This window comes from Myotis daubentonii, chromosome 3, assembly GCF_963259705.1.
Source record: "Myotis daubentonii chromosome 3, mMyoDau2.1, whole genome shotgun sequence".
Classification (NCBI taxonomy): Eukaryota; Metazoa; Chordata; class Mammalia; order Chiroptera; family Vespertilionidae; genus Myotis; species Myotis daubentonii.
Genome location: NC_081842.1, coordinates 139,080,498 through 139,099,347, shown reverse-complemented (window position 1 = coordinate 139,099,347; position 18,850 = coordinate 139,080,498). Strand labels below are relative to the sequence as shown.

The following is an 18,850-nucleotide window of genomic DNA, read 5'->3' as shown; positions in this document are numbered from 1 at the left end:
CTGGTTCTAACTCATATGTTAAACCCATGCTTTTAGGAAGCTGCTGGCCAAGGTGTTTGCTATTTTTTTCGATGGGACTCTGCCTGCTAATTTTTTTGGTGGATAACCTTTCACTAAAATATGGCGTGGAATTTCAAAGTAATGTATAATCTCTTTAAGAGCGCGGCCAGCCAGGCAAGTTGGGACGCAGAAAGGAAGGGGAAGAGGTGGAGAAACGAAGCTAAGTGAAAAACCGGGACAGGGACAGGGGCAGGGACAGCTTCCCAGAAGGCGCACCAACTGGCAGGGGCAGACGACCTGCTCCCCAAAGACTCGGCTAACAAAGGGGTGAAACACATCACCGCCCACTGAGAGTATCAGTGGAAACCAAGTCCTCCTCCCCCGCCCTTTTGTGCTTTGGTTCTTCTCCAGAAAACAGAAGGAAGGAGGGGGGTGATCTGGTTACCCTGACCTCCGCCCCAGGTGCCTGGACTTAGGGCCACGAGCGAGCGTGTCTGGGAAGGAGGTGGAAAACCCCCAGGTTCCCCTACAACTTGGCTCCTGAAAAGGCAAACTCCCGGACTCAGTAAGTCTTAAGGTAACAGCATTATATTAAAGTGAAACCATTTTCTTTTTAAAAAAGAAAGAAAAAGGTATGAGTGTTAGTTTGAACAATGAGGTTATGAGTTCCGCAACTGGGCTCTGACCACTGACCCTATCAGTGCTCTGCTTCCTGCCCCACCGGAGGCACCAGGGGACCCCAGCGCCTCCGGGCGGCAGCAGGGGAGGCAGCGTCCCGCCGTTCAGGAGCAGCCCGAAGCCCCGACGGACGGACAGACGGACGGATGGGGATGTGAACGCAGCGTGTGGAAGCTTCCGTGAGCAGCTGGCACCTGCCCCCAGGTTAGCCGAACACCGTGTTGTGCTGCTGGGTCACTCGGATGAACGTCGTCCTCTTGCTGAGCTCTTTGAGCTTGGCGGCCCCCACGTAGGTGCAGGTAGACCTCAGTCCGCCCAGAATATCCAGGATCGTGTTTTCTACGTCTCCTCTGTAAGGCACTTCCACGGTCTTGCCCTCCGACGCTCTGGGAGAGAAAGGAAGTGCTCCTTTAGCCCCGCTCGTCTTCCTTAGGCACCATTTGTTCTAGCCCCTGAAGCAGCCCCAGGGCCCTCGGGTAGCCAAATGCCTCTGAGCCCACGCCCACACTGCCTCACACACCAGGCTGGCCCCGCCCGCACCTCAGATGGACAGGTCCTCCCCCCCCCGAAATGCCTGACCTCCTGCCGGCTGCTCCGAGCACCAGGGAAAGGAGTCTGTGAGCAACACTGAGGCTGCAGACCCGGGCCTGCCCAACGGCATTCCTCTCAGCAGCGGGCCTCCCCTCTGCCCCACAGAAACTCACTTCACCTTTCTCCCCACCTGGATCTGCACACCTGTCTCCCGCTGGCCCAGGGCCCAGGGGCAGGAGAGCAGACGTGGGGGATTACCTCCAGGCCAACCCCTGCCACCCCTGTTCTGCACGCCCGCCCTGATCAACAACAGAAGAAGCCTGGAGCTTCACCCTCCTGCATCCCAGGTCAGACTCCAGTGTCTCCAAAGAAGTCAACCAGGAGGAGGAGGAGGAGGCTGCCAATGAAATGAACACCCCTAACCCACCAGGTTATAGGCACCTCCACCAGCAATATGCAGCGGCTCCCCTCCAAGGCCTGCCTTTCCAGGGGGCAGGGCGCCTTGTTGGGCACATTCCCCCAGCTCACGCCTGCACTCACGCAAGTCATACACCTGTCGTGCTGGGTGTGGGGTAAGGTCCCAGCAAGGTGGAACCAGCGTAGAACTCGGGACTTTTTTAACACCGAGACGTGAGGGCTTTGTTTAGCATCTTTCCTGCTTTCAGAGGCGCATTCAGAAACTCAGGTCTAGTACACAGTGCAAGCCCTGAGCAGTATCTGTCCGTGCTGAGTCGGCCCCTCTCCACAAAGCCTCCAAGTAACACTGACTCCACACGTCAGGTCCCCTTCCTGCCAAATGGGGACTCGGTCCAGACCTGCTTTTGGAGACACCGGGCAAAAAGGAGATCCCAAATCTATGCAAAACGCTAGCCCCCACCTAAGGGCCAGGCAATCTGGACATTTTAACAATTAAACAAATTGTTACTGGAACTTTCTCTAGCTGGTCTCTCTGCAACTGTTACAATACTACGTCTTGATTAGAAACTCACTGCCTAGAATTTCAAAAGGGAATAACTCTTGTACACTGAAATCTACACATGCAAGACTACCCTTGGGTGAAGTCTATGTAGACCATCCACTAGACCAGGGTCTGGCCTAGCGGCTGGCTTAGGGCACTGAGATGATGAAGCAGCAGACTCATGTCACTGCTCTCTGTGACCAGAGACCAGCATCTGTGTACGCGTGCTGCGATGCCTGCCATTTCATTTTCTGAGGCCTGGGCCTTCCGGGAGCTTCCTGGAAATCACTCAGATTCTCATTTACTGCAAGTCATTTACTGCTGATGCTCAAGTCTTCTCATCTGTAAAACACGGTACTTTGATCTCTCTCCCAAGGATGGGCAGCGTGAGAACCGAATAAATGGTTAATGACTGAGAAGGAACTAGCACAGCATAAATAACGGGTCTTCATTAAAGACAATGTCAAATAGGAGAACCATTCTCATGAGGAGACAATGGTGATGAGGCTGCAAACACCCAGGAAAAGAGAAGGACGGAGGGAGGGAGGAACAGGGAGGAAGACGGAGAACAGATACAGCCTGCAGGACTCAGGCTGCCTTTGGATCAAAGTCCTGATTCCTTCCGGGCGTCTCTTCCTTGTCTAAGATTCGAATCCGCTTTCAGATACGAGTCTCGCTGCTCCTGAATATTTTCTCCTGTTGTGTCTGGGCCCTGCTGAAATGACGGGGGATGATTTTTCATTTGGCCCCTTGGCTTCTGTCGTGCTGGGCCTTGTCGGGCCTTCCCTGTCTGCTTTTCTTAGGACCCGAAACAGATGCAGCAGCTAGAGGGCAAACGATGCACTCCAGGCAAAGCAGCCGGCTGCCGCCCGCCATGGCTCCCCTTACGCCCCAGTGCCCAGGAGGCCCACCCCACCTGGGATGTGACAGTGGCTGCTGGGAAAGCGGGGAGCTTGGCCAGAGGTCTGGGTTAGCACCGAGAAGCAGTCCTCCCTCCTCCATCAGTCACCACATGGGACGGCGGCCTCGGGCTTCAGGGGAAGGAGTGCGCCCTTGTTCTGACCATCGGAGGTGGCCAGGTGAAGGTGTAAATGCAGTCAGTCCCCTACTCCTCTTTCCCACCCCGCCTTCCCCATGCTATAATGTTCTATTTATTGAGGTCCTCCCAAAAGAGAAAGACCGGTGAGAGTGAGGACTGAAGTCCCCGGTTCCCTACTGAAGAAAGAGCTTGAGAGGTGGTGCCCCACACCACCCCTGCCTGCCTGCACGCCCACTGCCAATCTCTGGGAGTCCTGATGTTTTACCTCTGGATTGGTTTGAAGCTTATATGATGCATCTGAATCCCATGTCCTTACAACAAGCGGTTAGGTGTGGCAGGAATGGTCGGACATGGAGGGTGTCGGCCACAGAGGCTTGGGTTCCCTCCCACAGAGGACTTCCTCCTGAGACACAGGACCTCGTCCTGCCCCTCCGTGTGCCCTGGCATCGGCGCCAACCCCACTAAGGGCACCAGCAGCCTCTCTGGAGCAAAGCAAGGTCACGGGTATGTTGTCATATAAACACACATGCAGACAATAACATGGAAGTGATTTTAACCAATGTCGCCCCAATCAATCTAATTTAAAGGTAAAACAATAACATAGATGGAAGTGAAATAAAGGCCAGGTTATATTTTGGGATCATGGATTTAAAAAATAAATAAATAAAAACAGATGTGAGCATCCCTTCTACAATGAGGGCAATGACATGGCTAAAATGCTGCCTGTTTCAACTGTCAGAGCTAGATGGCCCGTGTGAGCCCCTGTAGGTGAAACACAGCCTTCCTCAAGAAAGCCGTCTTCCACGTGATGGCCCAGAACCACACCTGTTTCACACGCAATGGAGACCCTTCTTCACCCAATTCTTGCAGCCTGAACTCATCCCGGGCCAGAGGTCAGAGGTCACTGGGAGAGGTCAGCAGAGGCTCTACCAGAAGGAGGAGGCAGTAACCTCCCGGCCCCCTCTGGAAGTCTGGAGTGTCACCGCGGGGACTGGCTGAGCAGGAGCCCTCCCGAATCAAACACACCCCAGTCCATGCCCAACCCATCCCCAAACAGCTCTGCTATCACTGCCTTTTGAGGGCCCCCAACGAGGCAGACTAGCTGGGTGAAAAACATGGCTACTTCCAAAGAGCAAGATAGGTTTCCTGCCCCTGCCCATGGTGCTTTGCTATAAAGAGAAGCAACGTTCTTCGAGACCTACTTCCACCCGATTCTGAAAGGAGCAGGAGAAATGTGAGAAGCCTTACCTGTACTCGGCCACCCCTCCTGCGTGTTTCTTCATCGCTGTTTCGGAGCTCATCCCGTAGAAGAGCTTGAGCTTCTGCCCGTCCCTCTCGATCACCTCTCCAGCACACTCGGTGTGGCCCGAGAACATGCCTCCGAGCATCACAAAGTCTGCTCCGGCTCCTACGCGCCGAGCGTGGGACAGGAGGAAGCAGCAACGGAAAGAGCTCAGAGAAAACGGGCTCTGGAAAGATCCAGGTGCTACCCCCACTCACTCTCCCGCCACCAATAGCTATCGTCCAGAGAGAAGCCCATCTCTCCGCTCCTACAAACTTAACAAGGGCCGGTCCTCAGTCGTTAACAATGAGCACCTTCCCGAGGTTGGACTTAGAATCAGAGAAATGTTAGCAATCGAGCAGCATTTTAGGCTGCCCGCTGTCATCTTCTCCTTAATGCAGTAACTGCTCGACACGATCGCCCCAGGCGTCTGGTCTACCTTCAGCTCTCACACACTCACACTGTGCAGGTCGTGAGACCTCGGAACAGACTGAACCTCCTATACTGGACTGGCATGAAGGAGAGAAACCTGCACGTATGTGTGTATGCATGTATATGCATCGTGTAAAACTCTACCTCACACCTCTGTTGTGATGTTTGCCTTCTAGGATAAATAATATCCCATATTAATCACCAAATGGCATGAGACTTCCAGGCTAGGTGCAGAGGACTCAGGGGTATGGAAGCTGCCTTTGAAGGCTACATTGGAACAGGGCCAGGAGCAGCTGGAACAGCAAGACTGGCCACTGCTGTGTCCCCAGGGTCTGTCACAGTGCAAGGCACATGGGAGAAGCAAATGCCTAGTTGTCGAGGAAGTAAAAGGTGTGTGTGAAGAAACAGAAACAGTTCCCACCCCCACCCTGTCCATGGATCACTGTGCAGACAGGGTCTCCACCGACTGCTACAACCTGCCACAAACCGCTGCAGCCGCTCCCCAGAAAGTCCTAGCGAGGGTGCACATTCGGAACACGACACCAGGGTACAGAGGTACTAAGTCATTAGAATGAAGGGCAAGGAGGAGCAAGCATAGGAACCCCTGAAAAGTGGCCGTGACCTCTTCCATCTGGTTGTTTACTAGTAAATAGTTATAAGAGGACTGAGGGGGTGGGGGGAGGGTGCGGCCTTACAGTCCCTTCTGCGCAGCATCACCGACAGGCAGGCTGGCCCAGCGGGCCCTTTGGCCCGCACCACAGGGCCTTCCCACCTGCAATCAGCTTTGGGGCCATTCCTTGTGGGGTCCCTAGCACAGATGCTGGCTCCGTGGCCCCTGCGCCATGATTATAAGGCGACTGAGAAAGCTGGTGTCCGCCAGGCCCCCGATGACCACAGCCCGGGAGCAGATGGAAACACAGGAGCACAGACACAGGTCCTCAATGGTGCTTTGAAGTGGCTTCTAATTAACCTCATTTCTGACCCCTCTCACGGCCTTTCCGACCAGCACGTTCCCTGACCCAGTCCCTCTCCTCACGCTCTCCCAGCACCCCCTGCACTTGCTGGAAGGGGAGTTGATGAGGGAGTGGACGCCAGGAACCTTGCCCAGACCTGCTATCTATGAGGCTCCTTCTTTGGGACAAGGCACTTTAAAGTGTACTCGGCTCTCACTCGGAGCAGGGACATGCATGCACCATTAGCAGGAGCCCAAGATGGAACGCCCACCAGCACTGAGAAGATGCTGCTCAAAAATCAACAGTAGAAATGTCCTTGGCCGGTGGTCCTTCCATCGAGGTGACTGAGCATGCCAGGAGCGCAGGAGGCCTGTGTGCTTCCTGCTCTGCCCTGAGGGTGGGACCCTGACTTTGTCATTTGCCTCTTGGAGCCTTGTCCCCGGGACATTCTCCAGGGTTGCTACTAACCCAGCTACTGAGAACACTGCCCCATGTTTCCTTTGGTCATGATCAGTGTTTAAAAACAGAATAAGAGCCAGTGCCCAAGCCTAGGCCATTCTAGGGGGTGAGCTCTAACCAGTGATGGGGAGGCACATGGGTGAGGGGAAGAGCCACAGGCATCCCTCACGTCAGAAAGTCTCCCTTCACCAAGAAAGAACAAATAAATCAACTGCAAATGTGACTGTGAGGTCAGGAAAGGAGGGTGGAGCCGCGGGAGTTTGATTTTTGCCTCCTGCCAGTCAATACACAGGGCGCCCACTTCACAGGCTGGGGAGCCCAGCTGTGCAGGCAGTTCTGACTTCTGAGCAAGGAAGTTTGCACGCCACGCGTTAAGCAGGGGGGGGGGGGGGCGGGGGGCGGGGGGCGGGTGTGTGCACAGCATGTTGAGGTGCTGAGGTACTTTCCTGAGAACAACCCATCGGCTCACAGCTGGACACTGCTGCCCCCTAGTGGGGAACCGGCTCCTCAGCCTCCTGTAAAAAACTGCTTCTGAGAAGCCAACCAACCCCACTATGGGGTTTCCCCACAGACCCTCCCTGCAGTTACTGCGTATCTGGACCTGGTACTGTCCTTTCTACAGGGGCCCGAGCCTTCTCAGCTGTGATTTCTGAGCAGTGACTTCGCCCACCCCTGGCCTGCAGGATGCCATCCCTAAATCTATCCCTGGGTGCTCTGCCGGCTCTGCCACCAGCCAGAATGAAACTGATGCCAGGATTTGGGCCAGGGGGGCCTGAAATCCAGGGAGAGGACACTCGGGACTGACCCAGAACATCCCTGCAGGTTCCGCCTCCTCCTTCCAGATCCCACCCCGTTCCAGGTTCCCACCCCACAGCCAGCTCACAGCGGCAGGGCGCTCCCTCCCGCCCTCCATTCTCCTCACCAAAGGCTTTGGCGACATCTCCTGGACACGTGCAGCCTCCATCCTTCAAAGAGGAGAGAGCAACAAGGATGTCAGTGGGAGCTCACCAGGCCCTCCCTCTCCCCTGGGGTGCTGGGAGTTGATACCCATACCCACCCCCCAGCCAAGTACACAACCCTCAGAGCCAAAGCCCAACACTCCCCTCAGCAGGCACCTTCCACTCCAGCCCTGCCCTCTGCCTGGGAAGGTGCTGGACATCAGAGGGGCTCCGACCTCCTCCTCCTCCAGCCCCTAACCCAGCACGCCCAGCCACCCGCCCTCCAAGTTCACTCTCATTCAGTAGTCACCTGCCTGGTGTGAGGCGAGATTTATTTAGTACAAGGGCTGAATTATTTTAAGAGCCAGAAAGGACACTGAGTTCCTTCCTTTCTGTTTCCAGGCACTCCGTGTTTCTAATTCCCCTTCATGTAATGTGCCCAGTTACCTTAGTCTGACACCCACCCTCCCCACCCAGCACAGCCTGTTATCCTGGGCTGCCCGGTGGAGTTATGTTTAAACACCAGCAACCCAGTGCCCGGTTCCCCGGATGCAAAGCCACTGTGCTTCCTCACATACACAAAGGGCACAGCGTGACCAGGCTCCCTGCTATGCGCAGTGTGGCTGGGTGGGGTCCAAGCAGGCGAAGGGCGCGAGGGTGGTCTGGAGCAGCAGCCAGACCCACAGGGAGAGGCCAGGAGGCAAACACACGGGCAGGCGGGCTGGTGCTCCGGGCAGCGAGATGTGACAGAGCCCAAACTCGGTGCAGGTCTTGGAGAAACAGCAGGTCTCAGAGGGAAGGGCCTGCTGCCCAAAGGGGGGACCCGCCCTCAGAGCGGCAAAGAGCACTGGGAAGAACACAGACCGCCTTGCTTTGCAATTGGCAGGAAGGTGGGTGAGCTGCTGGAGTTTCTCTTTCAAAGGTACAACCCGTATGCCCTTCACGTGTCCTGCCAATTATTTTTAAAGTGCTTTACCTCTTTATCTAAATCGGGACAGCACAATAGGGTTTCAAACCTAGAACCTCAACAGATGATATAAACTCATGCTTCTGTTAAAATAGGTCCCTAACAGCCCTGGCTGGTGTTGCTTGATGGTTAGAGCGTGGGCCTGCATATGGAAGGGTCGCAGGTTCCATTCTGGGGCAAGGACGTGTACTGGGTTTCGTGTTTGGGGAGCATGCCGGAGGCGACCAGTCAATGTGTCTCCTTCACATTTGATGTTCCTTTTTCTCTCCATCCACTCTCTCTGAAAAAGTAATGGAAAAGTATCCTCTGGTGAGGATTAGCAACAAATCGGTCCCTAACAATATGTGACTTCACACACACACACACACACACACACACACACACACACACACACACCCCTTACGCCTTTTGCTCACTTGCTTGTGAGTAAGTAGCCTGTGACTGCTGGGGTGTCTCATGTGGGGCCCTGAAATTCCACATCAGTGGTCAGTGATGAGGCCTCAGAAGACCTGAGCTGCCAGGACCCTGAGAACGTGAGCTCTGCTCCCAGGATGGACTGGACGTGCACTGAACAGGACTTGTGCGTGCTGGGGAGAGAAGTCACACTCCCAGCATCCTCTGCTTGCTGTCTGGGTGCCCGCCATGAAATAAACACTGCAGAGCAACATGCTGATGACACGTCACCCAGTGCACCCCAACGTCACATCATGCCTCAGGGCACGGCGGTCGCTCCCTGCTACCATTTACAGGTGATTCCCAAACTTGTTCAAGGCATGATTTCATGTTCTCAGGAGGCAGAGCAGTAGGGACAACCCCCTGAGACCCGAGGAAGACATTGATTTTCATCCAGAAACATTCATAGCTGCTGGAAGCTTGTTTTAAAGAAAGTGTGCAGGGCTTGCTCCAGCAGCACATATACTAAAAGAGTGTGCAGACACTCAGAGCGTTGCTCGTTTTGTGTTTCAAGAGTGTTAACATTATATATTAGTAGGAAAGGCATCACATCGCATGGGTGCTGTTCAATCTTACCTCTTCTTTAAAAAATAAAGAAAAAAGAAAAAGACTTGCTCATCCATAAAATAAGGGGTAGAAAAAGCAAGCATGGGGTAGGCAGAAGAAATTTGAATCAGACACCTACTATAAGCCAGGAACTATTCCAAACTTCCCTTGTCTATTCAATCACCACAAGAACCTGAAGTTGATATTTTGTAAAGGGGGTGGGGAGATAAGGCAGGCTCAGGAAGGTTGCGTGACTTGGCCAAGGTCACAAAGCTTTAATAACAGAAGAACAAGACGAGAACTGTGGTTCAGAGAAAACTCTAAAGATGTCTAGAAGCATACCTATCAAAACATTAGCAGTGTTTATCCTAAGACAGTGATGGCGAACCTTTTGAGCTCGGCGTGTCAGCATTTTGGAAAACCCTAACTTAACGCTGGTGCCATGTCACATATAGAAATTTTTTGATATTTGCAACCATAGGAAAACAAAGATTTATATTTTTGATATTTATTTTATATATTTAAATGCCATTTAACGAAGAAAAATCAACCCAAAAAAATGAGTTCGCGTGTCACCTCTGACACGCGTGTCATAGGTTTGCCATCACTGTCCTAAGATGATGTCAGTTCTAGTCATATTTATTTCCTTTACCTTTATTTGCATTCTCTAACTTTTCCTAAGCTAAACCTACTTTTGGTGGGGAAATTTCCGAACCTAAAAAAATTATTTGAAAGAATTTGTGTAGGTATTTCTAAATAAAGGTCTAGCTGTTTCTAAAGTACTACATTTAATCAATAAAATTATAGGAAATTTGCTGATCAACCTTTACTTCTTGGCCAAGGGCCAATGAGAGGATGAGGGCACTGCCTGGGTGTAGGGAAGGAGAAGGTGGGGGCTGCTTTGAATCAACCGACCCTCTGTCATGAACAGAACCTCACAACCTCCGTGATAAGCATGTTGAACACAAGTAAAGAAGAGATAATACTAATCCCAGTCAGCCTAGTCACAGGCCTTTTTTAGGTCCTGTGAAGTGCTACAAAGCCCAAGCCATTTGGGTTGTTGGTGCAAATCCCTCCCCTTCCAATGGTTCAGTGAGTGCTAATTCCTGACTCTGTACTTGAGGGCTCTGAGGGGAAAGGGTCTTGGTATCTATAATAATAAAAGCATAATATGCTAATTAGGCTGGACAGCTGAACAACCTTCCAGACGACCTTCCGGACGAAGCCGGTGCTGCGAGGGACGAGGCAAGCTGCTGCGGCTGCGAGGCCCGAGCCCCTTGCATGAATTCCATGCATCGGGCCTCTAGTAGAACAGATGAAGCTGAAGTCTCCCGAAGCAATGTGGTGGGAACATGGGCAGGCCTGGGGTCCTGCAGAACCTGCACTCTTTGTGACTTCAGCAAGCCCTTCACCTGCTTTGTGTCTCCTTATTTTTAATGCCGAAGGTCAGGGGAGAAAGTGGAACCCTGGAGATGAACAGACTTTGGTCTGAGTGCTGATTCTGCCGCCCACCAGCAGTGTGATCCTGAACAAGTTACTTAAGGACTCCAAGCCTCAGTCTCCTCACCTGGGACGATTACTAATTGTGTGTGTAACCTTGACTGGTTAAACATTAACCTGCATATTTCTGTGAGGTGTTTGTGGATAAGAGTCACATTTAAACAAGTAGACTGAGTAAAGCAGATTGCCCTCTCTAATGTGGGCGGGCCCCATCTAATCAGTTGAAGGCTTAAATGGCACAAAAAGGTTGACCCTTCCCAAGAGAACTTTTCCTAACTGGCTGCCTTTGAATTGGGAAGTGAGCTTTTTCCTCCTGGTTCCAACTGAAATATTGGCTCTTCCTGGTTCTCAGGCCTGCAGACTCAGACTGAACTCCACCATCAGCTTTCTCTAGCTTGCCGAGTCATCCTGCAGATCTTGGCACCTGTCACCCTCCATAAGCATATGAACTAGTTCCTTCCAATAAATATCTCTCTCTCTCTTTCTCTCTCTCTCTCTCTCTCTCTCTCTCTCTCTCTCTCTCTCTCTCTCCCCACACACACACACACACACACACACACACACACACACACACACACACTCTACTGGATGTTTGTCTAGAAAACCCTGACTAGCACGCCTATCAAAAGATAACAGCTACCCACAGTTGTTCCAAGGATTAAAGATTATATGTATGGCATGCCTGGCAGATAGTAGATGCTCAATAAATGACAGCCATTACTTCCTCCAAAGTTGTTTCCACCTTTAAAATCCTCTCCTTTGAGTGATGTCTTTAGCAGATGACAAGACAAAATTAACTGGTCACACCTTCATCTTTACCTACACGGGGGCAGGGGGAGGATTCCTGAATTTTTTAGCTCTCTGCCTCTCAGAGCCCACGTGGGCCACAATAAATAGAAACCTGACTCAAGTCCAGCCGCCTGGGTGTAAGCACCTGCTGAACAGACTATGCTGTGGCTTCCTTCTGCATGTCACTGGCGTAGATGTGCTAACTCAGCAGCTAAGGGGGGAAATGAGACAGCTGGAAGGCAACTGGACCGAGTGGCAGGATCCAAAACGTCTGATGGGTTTCCAGCGGGGTTAGGACAGCCGGCGAGGGGGGAAAAACTACTTGTGAAACTCCATTAGTCAAAGGGACGGTGGGTAAAATGGCGGCTCTGAAGCCTAAGACACTCAGCTGGGCAGAAGGAAGGAGCTGAAGTCAAGCCTACAGACCCCACATAAGTCTGTGAACTTCATTTGATCAAACTGAACTCCTAACCCCATCTAGGAAACCTCTCCCGTTAATGGGAAGTTAAGACCCTCGGAGCACCAGGCCACACTGCCCCCAGCTGACAAGTCCGCTCCTTCCTGGCGCTAGCGGATGAGACCTGCCTCTGGAACAGTGACCCGAGCTGCAGAAGCCAAGCCGGGGGTTCTCAGTCTTGACAGCACATCAGGAGCACCTGGAGGGCTTGTGAAAACAGACTCCAGGGCCTCACCGTCCGCGTTCCAGATTCGGGTCTGGATGGGATCCGAGTTTCCCTAACAAGTGCTCAGTTCATATTGATGCTGCTGTTCCGGGCACCGTGCTTGCAGAACTGTTGAAATAAGCTAGAAACTAGGTGTGCTGTGCACGGAGCCCAAACCGACTGCCCGTCAGTCACTGCGGTGCTAGCAGAGCCTCCACCCCTCCCACAAACGGTCCCGTGAGCTAAGCAAGTGTGACATTTCTGGAAAGACACACGTAGGGGATCGTGGAATGTGTTCATAGTAAACCTACGAATTTGACCTCCACCAATTTGGAAATGGTAGCCATTCAAGGTGTATAATAGAGAATCTAAATTCTGATTAAGATTCTTGATGGTAACAGAGACTTATGGCTGATGAGACATGGTGCATTGGGGGCCAACCTCTGAAAAGTCGAATTCACCAGGATGGGGTCCAGAAATGTCAACTGTACAAAGCTTCCCAGGTGATTCTCATGCAGCAGCTCAAGAAAAGGCTACTGTGAGCCTCTGAGAACCACGGGCACACTGGAGAGAGTGCAGTCTGATGACTTCTCTGTCAGTAACCTCACTCAGCAAATGCAGGATGACAGCTTTGTGTCAGCCTCGCACACACTAGTTGTTTAATAAGTGGGTGTTAAATTGTTTGTTGTGGCAAAAGCTAAAGGGAAGGGCCTTGAGAGGAGGCCTTAGAACTCTGTCTGCAACCAATCAACCTCAGTCATTTACCAGCTTCTAGCACACAGTAGAAGCTCAATAAAGACTTGCCGACTGGATAGATGGGTAGATGAAAGGCCTGAAGAATTAGGAGCCCAGGCAATCAGCTCTAGAGCTAGAGTTAAGGACCTGCCTCCTGGCTTCAGTTGTTACCTGGAGATCACAAGTGGGGAAGCAACAGCTGCAGCTCAGGCTGTGATAAGGCTCAAGGGGGACAATATGCATACGTGACGTTTAATGGGTGTTAGCACACCCGCCAAGCAGGTCCAGGAATCAAACCTCAACAGCTGAAATGCTGAGCCAAAATCAACAAGATATCATTCCCCAGAGATATGAAATTCAAAGCATTTGGACTTAAAAAAAATAACCTAGCATTTAATGTGGGAGCATAGCTTAGCAACTGTGCAACTGAAAAGATCTGAAGATTTAATTTACTATATTCAATATGAGTCCATTGTTATAGAACCACTAAAAATATGTCACTACTTCAGAATTTGTACAAAAACAAAACAAAATTTCACATATGCATCATCCACATAAACAGAAGCCATGGTTCTATCTGAGTTGGTCCAATTGGTATGGACACGCGATGTCCTGTCTGAGCACCTCATGTAGAAGGGGAGAGACAACTCTCTCCAACTCTGCACTGTGGCCATGGCGATAAGGTGGAGTAGAATTACAGATAAAGTGAGGATTTCATCTCGACATCCATTCAACCCCCTGAGCACTCTGGAAGTGTTCTTCCAGGAGCTTCATGAAAGTGTCAGGCCACTGTCCCTGCCTCTCCTCACCTCCTTCCCGTACTTGTCTCAACCCGCAAAAATCTAACTGCTGCCCCCACCACGCCACTGCGCCTGCTCTCTCTCTGGCACCTGCTGGCCCGCTGGCACATCCGCACCGCTGAGATGTGATCAGCGAAGGCGAGGTCAGCCTGAAGGAGGACAGGACGGGCTTCTAATCCAAGGACTGACGTTCTTATAAGAAGGAGGAATTTGGACACAAAGACAGACATGCACACAGGGAGGGCACCGTATGAAAACTGCAATTACGGTGCCACAAGCCAAGGAGCTATCAGAAGCTCGAGAGGCCTGGGACAGAGCCTTCCCGGAGTTAGAGTGTCCGTGGCCCTGCTGACACCTTCATCTCGGACTTGGCCTCCTGGCTGTGAGACAACACATGTCTCTTGTGTAAGACCCCATCTGGGGCAGCCCTCTCACTCCCTCAACGCTCCCCACCTACCCTCCATCGTGCTGCCTGCCACTCGGAGTTGTTACTGACCAGAATTCTTACTCATGTGCCCGCCTTGCTCACTGTGTGAGCTGTGACCACATACTGCTCACAACCTGGCCCACAGGATGCTGCTGGGTGAAAGGCGACTGGAAGCAGGGCTGCCTCGGGGCCTGCAATCCCGAGATGCCCCCTCACCTGCCCCCCAGCCCCGCTTGGAGACTTACAGAGATGATGTGCCCCTTCAGGCCGTGGGCAGAGTCTGCGCATTCAATCACGGCACTCAGCTGGGGGTACCCCACCCCCGTCTTGGTGCGGGTGGTGCACACGGAACCTGGATGGAGGACAGAGATGGTTCATGGATGAGCAGGATGGGACACAACGTGAGCCTCCCTCACTGTCACATGGCAGAGGAGAGGCGCGAGGGAGGGACTGCCCAGCAACTCCACAGATGTGGTTAAAAGCGCGCTATGTGGCCGTGCAGCCCTTCGCATCCTCAGAGCTGTCACCTGCTCACATCCAAAACATAACCCACCCCATAACCTGCCACCATCACTCTCCCCTACGACAGCAGCTCCCTTTACTGGCTGAGCACTGACTCTCCACACTTAAACTCCCATCCCTTCTTGCTGTCCTTCCCTCTCCCACACAAATATACTACATTTCAAGGGACCTCCTCAATTCCTCCCACAGCCTCCAGCCTCTGTACCTCCCACTTTTGTCTAATTACTTACTTCTCCAGGCCTCCAGGCCTCGCCTGTGGCATGGAAATTAAAACATTGGCCTCACAGGGTAGAAATTAAATGGCATAGGGAATAAAATCATTTGGCCCAGGACTTAGCACTAACCCTAAGCCTGTCCCCTCACCCTCACTCTCACCCAAGTCTGTCCTCAACATGCCCAGCCTGCTGCTCTCCATGATCTCACAGTCCACCTCCAACCGTGTCCGAATCCGCATCCAGCTGGGCTCTGAGGTCAGCCTCCACTCAGGATCCACACAAGCCACCTAACTGCCTTTGTCCTCTTGGCCTCTGTCTTTCCCACGGCCACGGCCAGTCCTGGTCGCCCATCCCGTTATCCCAGTTAGGTCCCAGCCAAGTCAAGCCAGAGGCTCCCGCAAATGCCTGCTTGCTCCAGACCCACCCTTCCTCCCAGCAAGTGTACACCCTGCTCTGAGACACCCAATCAAACCCCGGACACCGCCCCTCCCACTGCCCACACTCCAGCCACTCTGACCTTCCAGTTCCTCCTGTACAGCCAGTTTCTTCCCACCTAGGGAGTCTCTGTACATGATGTTCCCTGTCCAAACACTCCCCTCTGCACACCCCCTATGCCCCCCTCCCTGACTTGCCAACCCTTTCTCATCTTCCAGGCTTCATCTTAAATGTCACTGCCTCAGGGAAGTTGTTCTCACTGCATTCATTTACAAAAAGAGGCACTTAAACAATTATTTGTGTCAGAACCAAGGACCAGTGTTCTCTGCTGGTTGGTAGGCTGCTGGATGCTCACTCCTGTAGACCAGTGGTCGGCAAACTGCGGCTCGCGGCCGCATGCGGGGCTCTTTGGCCCCTTGAGTGTGGCCACAAAGTTTCAATCGCACTGTACGTCCGCACCCTCATGTGGTATTTTGTGGAAGAGCCACACTCAAGGGGCCGCAGTTTGCCACCACTGCTGTAGAGCACTGAGAATAGAGCCCGGACCCACAGCGCTACAAATAGTCACCGAAAGCATCTGAGAGTTCAAGAATGGATCAGTCACCCACATCCCTGGCGCCACTGCCTCACACTCAGCCAGTTCCTGCTGGAGGTCCCCTGGTGTCAACAACAGAGTGCCCTAAACCCCTCCTCTGCCCGCCAGCGCTGGGGGTGAGGTGCTCAGAGCCCCGGCCTCCTCTCCTGCTCCCACCCCGCCAGCGGCTTCACAGCGTCCCACAAATGTCTCCCAGGCGTCCTTAGGAACAGGGTCAGGCAGAGAACCATGCCCATACTCCCAGGCCTCGCTTCCCCAAGAAAACAGGATAGGAGATCCCCTTCTCCTGCATCTATCCTGCTGCAGGCCGAGACCCACCTCTTTACATCCATCCCTTCCATGTGCACTCACAGTCCTGGAGCCAACCCGTGCGTGCGCTGTGCGAGGCAGAGGCACAGCTCCATCATCTCCGGCTCTGGGTCGGAACTGGCTTTAGCCCTCTTCCCCCTCAACTGCTAGATCCTCAAGGGAAGCAGGGGCCTGGGTGCAGAGGCCCGGAGCTCCGCACAGGTAAGGAGAGGGCAGGGGAGAGGTCTTTTTCTAAATTTTAAAATATTTAATATGAAATTATTTAAATTTAGTTAAGGTTAGAGTTGTACTTTTTGATGGTCGGCATTTCCATGTAGCTCCTAGGAGACCTCAAACAGTCTTCTACCCAATCAGAGCAGTAAAAACCTCCTAAATGTAACACGTTTTTGAAAGATCTGCTTTGCTCTCTTCATTTCTAGTTTCCGAGTCTACTCTGAGGATGGCACCTGCCCAGACTCTGTGAGTCCAGCCCCGGGGTCCGCTCTGGATCCACGGCCCAGAGAAGTCCTCTCCGGGGGCAGGCAGGCTCCTCTCAGGACTAAGGTGGGCAAGGACCTGATGAGCCCCCAGGTTAAAGCGAGAAACTGGGCCCATATTTCTCCCAGTCCTAGCAGCAGGGGCACCCAATTTCAACGCTTTCTCCCAGCTCCTGGGAGTTACTCATTAATGGACCTTGTTTAGTGCTATCATTCACATACACATTACTCAGTGTTTGCACTGGAAAGAATTTGTAAAATGTCAATATAATCTCCAATTAAATTAAAGAAGCAGCTCCAATACGTCAGGCTCAAAGGGAGCCACTGATCCTGCTCAGTCACGTCTGTTCCAGACAGACAGCCAGGGGTCACATGGTGCCCGCGGGAGGACAGTCAGTCTCCAGGGAAACACACAGAGGACGTGCATGCAGACACCGCGCACAGCTGAGTGATCGAGATCACATCAGGAACAGCTCCGCGCGAGCCAAGGATGCTGTGCACCCCCACGTGCACCCCCATACAGCACCCACCCGACAACGGCAGCCACAACGGCAGCCACAGGACACTCAACACGTGTTTCTGATTAAACAGGTAGCTGGCGCGCTCCCCTGCCTTAGGAGCAAGAGTCCTCCAGACCTACGTCCAGCCTGTTCTATCCTATCACAAGCCTGGCCTATTGCAGCCCGTCCTAAGCGGGAGCTCCTTGTAAGCAGGAACTGGGCCTTATCCTTTTTTTTTGACTTTCAACAAGACAGACGCTCAGTAAAGACCAGAGTTGTCTTTCCTGTTGCTCAGAGCGGCGGTCGCCAACCGGTGGTCTGCGGACCACTGGTGGTCCATGAGGTCCGGAAGGTTGGCGACCGCTGGCTCAGAGTGTGTTACAAATTGGCTTAGGTGAGTGGCAATAGAAAAAGCCCAATCTTGACACTCTCCCGTGTGTTAAAGGCTCAGGGGCCTGGATGGGCCTATAGGGCTCTTCTTCCATCACGGTCCCTCGTGGCTCTCCTTTTCCCTCAAGGTTGACAAGTGTGTGAATCACAGCCCAAAGATGTCTTCTCCCAGCATCGCTTGCCCACACCCTTCTCCTGTTAGCTTATGAATTGCTTCCTTTTTTGGTAATTTTTTTTGGGTAGGCAATATTTTTTAAAACTTTGTTTTTATTTATTTTTAGAGAGAGAGGAAGGGAGTGGGATAGAGAGACGGAAACATCGATGAGAGAGAAACATTGATTGGCTGCCTCCTGCATGCCCCCTGCTGGGTGGGGATCGAGCCCACAATCAGGCATCGAACCAATGAAGTCTTGGTTCATGGGTCGATACTCAACCACTGAGCCACACCAGCCAGGTTGGGTAGGCACTATTTTTTTTCAGTCTTTGCTGTTTTTATTCCCAACTGAAAATGTGTATCTTCTTTCCTTGGCTCCCATTTTAGTGTCTGGTTAATAATGAATATGAAGAAAGAATTTAAAAACACGGAAGCTCAGCTCAGGTATGGCCAGAGGGGACAGCGAATGCCAACTGGCCCTGAGAGAAAGTGGAGCCACCAGTATAAGAATAGAAAGGCTCCACCTCGTTCCCTCAAGACACCAATGAGCAGTTTTAGGAGAGGGTGCCAAGAAGAATTGGGCAAATCTGATCTGGATATGTACCAAGTGAGAAGCCCAAGTGCTAACTACCTGGGCAACACACGGGTCAAGTTCAATATGGCCTCACAGCCGCATGCTGCTTGCAGTGTTTGGGGTCCCTCAGACACTCACGGAAACCTGAGTCATTCATGTCCATGAACTGTCCCAGGGATTCTTCACCCCTCATCTTCCTCTTCACAGTGTATGTGGTCATGAACGAAATCTGCATGTTTCTCTTCCACAGCTACACTCTAAAAGAGTGATGGCGAACCTTTGACACGCGTGTCAGAGATGACACGCGAACTCATTTTTTTGGTTGATTTTTCTTTGTTAAATGGCATTTAAATATATAACATAAATATCAAAAATATAAGTCTTTGTTTTACTATGGTTGCAAATATCAAAAAATTTCCATATGTGACACGGCACCAGTGTTAAGGTTTTTCAAAATGCTGACACACCGAGCTCAAAAGGTTCGCCATCACCGCTCTAAAACCTGGACCTCACATCCTAACCACTCCCACG

At 52.2% G+C, this 18,850-nt stretch overlaps 1 protein-coding gene across 2 annotated transcripts in view; it reads right to left on the bottom strand.

Moving 5' to 3' along the window:
- Positions 1-570: 570 nt before the first annotated feature.
- Positions 571-18,850, bottom strand: part of GMPR (guanosine monophosphate reductase) — a 43,892-nt gene continuing 25,612 nt past the window's right edge. The window contains exons 6-9 of one of the 2 annotated variants that reach the window (XM_059688689.1): positions 14,395-14,501; positions 7,255-7,297; positions 4,455-4,614; positions 571-1,064 (exon numbers count right to left, since the gene is read on the bottom strand). In XM_059688689.1, coding sequence (XP_059544672.1) covers positions 884-1,064; positions 4,455-4,614; positions 7,255-7,297; positions 14,395-14,501 — 491 coding nt within the window. In that variant the 3' untranslated portion in view covers positions 571-883. The remainder of the gene's footprint in view (positions 1,065-4,454; positions 4,615-7,254; positions 7,298-14,394; positions 14,502-18,850) is intronic. The other variant, XM_059688691.1, reaches the window with a different exon arrangement.